Here is a 6,397-nt window from a genome sequence, read left to right as displayed (position 1 = left end):
TGGTTGGTGTTTTGTCGCTGTCTAAAACGTTGCGCTTCAGCCTGGCGAACTTGCAGATGAATGTGAATACGTCGGAGTTCGGCATCCAATATAAACCGAGTACCTTTTCTGTTGCGGTAATTTCGACAGCTTCGGGGAGTAGCGAATCGCTCTTTAGTATTCGTAGGACCTCCTTTGAGTTCGAAGACCAATTGCGTATGTGGAAACCACCTGCTGCATGGATGTCTCTGACTTGAGTTGCGATGTTTCCGAATTCCACGTAGTTGTCGCCGCTGTATATAAAATCATCCACGTAGTGGTAGTCCTTCATGGCTTGTGCTGCTTGAGGGTACTGTTGGCAGAATCAGTCTGCATTTTTGTCACGAATAAAGTGTGCAATGCAGGGTGCGCAATTGATTCCTAAAGTAAGCGCTTCCATAACATAGACGTTAGGCTCTTGCCTCTCGGATTTGCTGTCGAACCACAGAAACCTTTGCGCATGGGTGTCTGCTAGTCTCACTCGGATCTGGTGGAACATCTCGGCGATATCGCCACAGATCGCCACTCGTCCCACTCGGAATGAGAGTAAGAGGTCAAACAGGGAGTTTAGGCGATCTGGACCACTCCAGATGTAGTCATTCAGGGCCTTGCCGCCGGATTGGGCGGCTGCGTCCCATACAAGCCGGACCTTCTCTGGTTTATTTCGATTTTTAGTTATGAAGGTTGGTAGATACCATGTCCGTCTGTTTGGTGCAGCTATTTCCTCCGGCGTCAGCATGCGAGCATAGCCCTTTTCGACGAGGTTTTCGATTTGCTTGGTGATTTGCTCCTTCAACTGTGGTTGTCGGGAAAATTGCTTTTGTAGGCATTTAATAATACTTCAGGGTCTTTCCACATTAGACCGACCTCGTACCTGCCGTTCTTCAAGGCGGTAGGAGATTCAAGTCTGGTTAGAGCTTGAGTTTCTTCTGGTGATGATAGCGGTTTTGCTGTGGTAGCGTCTAATGAGAACGCTTGTTTGATGATCTCATGCAGCTTGGCGTCTGCGTCTCGGCATCCACACATGTGAACGCTGACATTAGCTCTAGTGGCCCTTGATGGCGTGGAGCTTTGTAGTGCCCATCCCGGGCACGCGAGGTTTCAGTTATTTGTGCCGATTAGGATGCTTGGGCGTGCGTTGGTGTATGATGCTTTTGGTAGTCCCGCTAGGTGAGGAAATTCTTTGGCGAGAGCCCTTATGTCGATAGACTGTACAGGTAGATCCAGGGTATCTACACTGTGAACCTCTTCCAAGTAGAATTGATTGCCATTATGTGGATTGGCAACCGTAAGCGTGACACGTTCCGATGCATTTTCTTCGCGTGTTGTATCGTTGGTCCATTTTAGGCACAGTGGATCTGGAACGCCTTTTAAGCCGAGTTGCTTAAAGACCTTGTTGTCGATGAGCGTTAGTGCCGATCCCTCATCTAGAAATGCAAAGGTGTTAGTGACTTTCGTTTTATTGATGATTTGTATTGGAATGACACGGAAATATGTTGAGCCAGACTCTCTGGATCGTTGGGTGTGCTTGCCCTCCCGCGTATGCACGTTGGTGACCATAGCTGGCCTGTTTGGGCTGCTGGGTTTCGCAGCCTCTGGTATTGACTGCATCTCGTGGATCAATGGGTGATGTTTGCTTCGGCATCCTCGTATGCCGCAAACCTTTTCGCGTTGGCACTTGATTGATGATGACGGTTTAGGCATTGTTGTCAGAGCTTGTGATTTTTCAGAAAAGACATCTTTCGTTGATGTGGCGTGGCTTTGAACGATGGGCAGCTGTGTATTTTGTGCCCAGGTTCGTTACATACGACGCACGTAATTTCCTTGACCTGCTCTTTAGGTGCCTCTGTGTGATGATTTAGGCTTCCGCTCTTCTTATGGTAAAGCGGCGATGTTACCTGGCTTGCTGCTTCAGCTATGTCGTAGATCCATTTGCTAAAAGATTCCAGTGATGGTACCTTAGTGTCTTTGGGAAACATTGCCCACTGCAGCTTCAATTGTGTGGGGAGTTTCTCTAGTAGCTCTTGTACGAGCATTGGGTTTTGCATGTAACCTGTGAGTCCACATGCTTCCATCGTTGAGTAGATGTTTCGTACACACAGTGCGTATTCGATAAGTGGTTCAAGCTTATCTTTTATTGCGGGTAGTTGCCGCGTTTTTTCCAGTAAGTTGTGCAAAATATGCTCTGGCCGACCGAAACACATACGTAATGTTTGTATGATTTCAGGGACCATTGCTGGTAACAGGAGTTTGGATTGAACTAACTCACGTGCTTTTCCCTTCAGGCTAGCTTGCAGCCGCATAAGATTTTCTGCATTCGTATACCCAGCGATTTCCGTACTTGTCTGAAAACTACTGTAGAATAGAGGCCAGTTCTGAGGATTGCCATCAAATGTTGGAAGCTCTTTCGGTATCGCTTGACGGGCTGCAAGTTGTGCCGCGCTTGGTATGGCTGTGTTTAGGTCTATGTCCATTCGCACTTTACTTTCTGGATAGTACGATGCAGCCCTGGTTTGAGTATTTGTGAAATTCCAGGGCGCCATCGGCGTAGCACTTAGGTGCGGTTGTTCGCGTGTCGTAGCACGCGTGTTGTTTGAGGTTAGGAACGGCAGCTGCGGTGCCTCGTGATCGTAATGCCACGTGTCACGCACTGCTGAGTATGTGACCATCGCTTTTTGTTTGGCAGAAGTAAAAATAGGAATACCCGTCCTAGCTGTGTCCGGGAATATTTTTGGCGGGCATAGTCCAAAGTCCCGATCCGGTTCTGGTAGCGGCACCGTTGGTTTTGCTGGTGACGAAGTAGCCTGAGGTTCGCCTGCTCGTGTGGTATTTCCGAGGTTCTGCAGGGCGTTGCTCAATATGGTTGTGATGACTTCCGATGACACGTTGACGCAGTCGCAGTTGCAGCTGTTCTCAGATTTCTCGTCTATTACTCCAACGCAGTCGAAATGATACCAGGAACAGCATCGATTGCATTGCACCATGCGGTCATTGTCTTCCTGCATGCATTTCTTGCAATGATATATTCCACTTGATAAGTCTTTTGTTGCCATGGTTTACCAATGAGTTTATACTTTTAAGCGATGTTGATTAGTTATGTGACCTATGTAGGTCGTAAACGGTTGACCGTTGAGGTTGTATCACAATTTAGTGATTGGTTATGCAATCATCGAGGTTAACCTCTATATGATTGGCGTGTAGAACCGTGGGTTGACCCGTCGAGTTGAGTTAAATAATTAACTTTTTAGGTTCATTTAGTGGTTTACCACTGTTAGATTAATTTATAGAATTAATCTGTAGAATTAATTTATAGAATTAATTCATTGCCTCTATGGCGTAATTTATAGAATTAATTTATAGAATTAATTCCTGGCATAATTTATAGAATTGTTGAGTTTGGCGCTGAGGTTCGATGTTTTAGCGGGCCCACAAGAAAACACTCCACTTTTCACGTGATACTTCATTTATTTCTTCCACGTGTATTTCTTATGCTAATGGGTGTGTGTATGGTGTGTGTGCCGTATGCGAGTCGTTATTATACAAGCCGTTTGATTGTAAGCGAGCCGTTTGAGAGCTGCTATGATTGTAAGCGAGCCGTTTGTAAGCGAGCCGCTATAAATTAATCGCCCTTACTCGCGGTTGTAACCAAATTGTTCTGTCCGCCGCTTAGTAACAAGCATAGAACCACTAACCATAGAACACATAGATGGGACAAACTCATGATTTTTTGATTGCAAACGCTAGCCTAGTCATGGAACCCCAGAGAACTTCGGGAAAACCCGAACGCTCTCACTCTCAATGAGAGCGTAAAGTGGGGAGAGGGCCAAGCAGCTACGAAAAAATTTCAGTCTAGCACAGACTACAGAACGACGAAGGCAGGCCTATGTCGCTTGTGATTTCGTTCTGTCTATGTATGTGTACACTCGTCGGTACATGCTCAGGCTTCGTAGTGTGTGTGTGACGTGAAGTTGTACAACATCGCATTTCAATAGCTCGCTCGACCAAAATTTTTAATTTTCGACAAAACAGCGACAATGCGAATAGGATATGCCCCTGTGGAAAGAATATCAAGAAATATTGGCATCAGCTTCATATGTATCCCGGTGGCTGTGCTGATAGAGTGTTCGCTTGGAAATAGGAATGTCCCTGGTTCGATTCCCAACTCGAAATCGTCGGCTTAATTAAATAAGGCTTTTTTCTATTTTATAATTTTGTTTTTATTTTTTTTGTTGATTTTTTTGTTTCTTTATTTTTTGTTTATTTTTATTTTTTACTCTATTTTTATTACAAAATATAAAAAACCTTATTGGTCGGGTCTCGAAATGGGAATCGAACCAGGGACATTCCCCAAGACACATCACGAAGCGAACACTCTATCCTCACAGCCACCGGGATACATACGAAGCAGATGGCAATATTTCTTGATATTCTTTCCACAGGGGCATATCCTATTCGCATTGTCGCTGTTTTGTCGAAAATTAAAAATTTTGGTCGAGGGAGCTATTGAAATGCGATGTTGTACAACTTCACGTCACACACACACTACGAAGCCTGAGCATGTACCGACGAGTGTACACATACATAGACAGAACGAAATCACAAGCGACATAGGCCTGCCTTCGTCGTTCTGTAGTCTGTGCTAGACTGAAATTTTTTCGTAGCTGCTTGGCCCTCTCCCCACTTTACGCTCTCATTGAGAGTGAGAGCGTTCGGGTTTTCCCGAAGTTCTCTGGGGTTCCATGACTAGGCTAGCGTTTGCAATCAAAAAATCATGAGTTTGTCCCATCTATGTGTTCTATGGTTAGTGATAGAACCTAACATGTAAGCTTAAAGCGCAAGATGCAACGGTTAATTTCCCAGCACGTAGGCTGGCGCTTAAGAATAAGTATGAAAATGAAAGAGAATGAGTGATATGGGTTAACCCATTGGTGGCTGCGTCGGGTCTGCTGGGCAGTTAGCGAATTTCGGCGGCATCTTATTCTTAAACAATGAGGAAAAAAGTAAACCAAAACTGTCTTTCGTAATTTAATATCTGCATTTAATGTGCCAAGAAAGTGAAGACATTAGCTTTTTAATGGAAATTTACGTTGTTTATTTAGTGATCGTTACTTTTGGTATACAGAATTTAAAACTAAAGCATCATACTTCATTCCTATAAAGTCCATTAGAGTTCCCTTTACCTTGCTATTCTCTCTTCGAAAAAAGGTTCTTTATTCATGCTTCAATTCTTCTTTTGTCACATGTATTTAAATGTTTTTATGGTCTTTAGTTAACGACTAATTTTGATTTAACTAGATCAGGGCACTTCTCACATGAGTGCTAATTGAACTGAATTTAAAATGAAAGTAAACAAAACGAGAAGCCGCAAGTTTGAAGAAAGAAAGTGAGTTGACTTCTGTTTAGAGGGAATTGAGCTTCATTGGAGATGTGAAAATTCTTAAGCCCCCAGTTCTTTTTTAGTTCTTCAACCAAATGGATCGAACATTTGCTGGCTTAGCTCTTTGGCTATGGTTTCTACTGTCTTCTGCTACGACTTCCAGCAGTTACAGTAGCAATTTACAATTTATTGGCGGTATCGGTATACCTGTTGATGGTTTACATTTCGAATCAGTTACATCTGGCTATGTGTTGAAAGCAGAATACTTTCTGCCCACCAATTCAACAGAGATCACGCGCGTCTATCTCAAACCGATGACCGTATCGGCCAGAGAGAAGGAGACAAATGGAAATGAGCAGTTTGACTATGGTGCCATATATCGTTGGATTATTTATCGTGGCATTGAGATGATATTGGACAATATGGGACTACCCGGACGCAGTTGTTTGCTACGAGTGATTTGTGAACATGCAGCTGTTCCCTTGAGCAATGAAAGCGGTTTACTTGGCGAGATTCTACACATTACATTAACTCCATCGAGTTCGAATGACAAACTAACGCATCGAATGGATGGTGAATATCAAGAGTCTGAACATTATGGCAAACGTGGTGGTGATTGTAATGCAGCCTATGCCAAAAAGTGTTCAAAATCACCCATGGATCTGATTAGTATTATAATGAAAGTGAATAAATGAAAATGAAACCTGATTGATTGTTATACAATGATTACATTAAGTTTGGTGACAATAAGTGAATGTGATGTGTCCACGTAGCGAATGTTAGTTAGTTAGTTAGTTTTTCTGTGTGTTTAACTAACTAAAGCCTATCTAAAACTTTGTGTAAGACATTTTTTTTGGGGCGCACAACATAAACTGCAATCACGTACAAGCAGGTGTGACAATTACAAAGTTGATAAACATAATAATTAGTTTTCGCACACGTTGTCAGCATGATCTGCATACCCAATCAGCATCAGTTGTAATTAAACATACGAAACACCCA

General features: G+C 43.4%; 1 protein-coding gene across 1 annotated transcript; it reads left to right on the top strand.

Moving 5' to 3' along the window:
* The first annotated feature begins 5,490 nt into the window (after positions 1–5,490).
* LOC124461044 lies at positions 5,491–6,090 on the top strand. The gene has a single exon (XM_047012635.1). It carries the CDS (start codon positions 5,491–5,493, stop codon positions 6,088–6,090), a length of 600 nt encoding a protein of 199 aa, XP_046868591.1.
* The last annotated feature ends 307 nt before the right edge of the window (positions 6,091–6,397 follow it).

Source organism: Drosophila willistoni, unplaced genomic scaffold (assembly GCF_018902025.1).
Source record: "Drosophila willistoni isolate 14030-0811.24 unplaced genomic scaffold, UCI_dwil_1.1 Seg190, whole genome shotgun sequence".
In the NCBI taxonomy this organism is placed as follows: Eukaryota; Metazoa; Arthropoda; class Insecta; order Diptera; family Drosophilidae; genus Drosophila; species Drosophila willistoni.
Note: the sequence above shows the minus strand (reverse complement) of the source record. Positions and strands in the feature narration are given on the sequence as shown.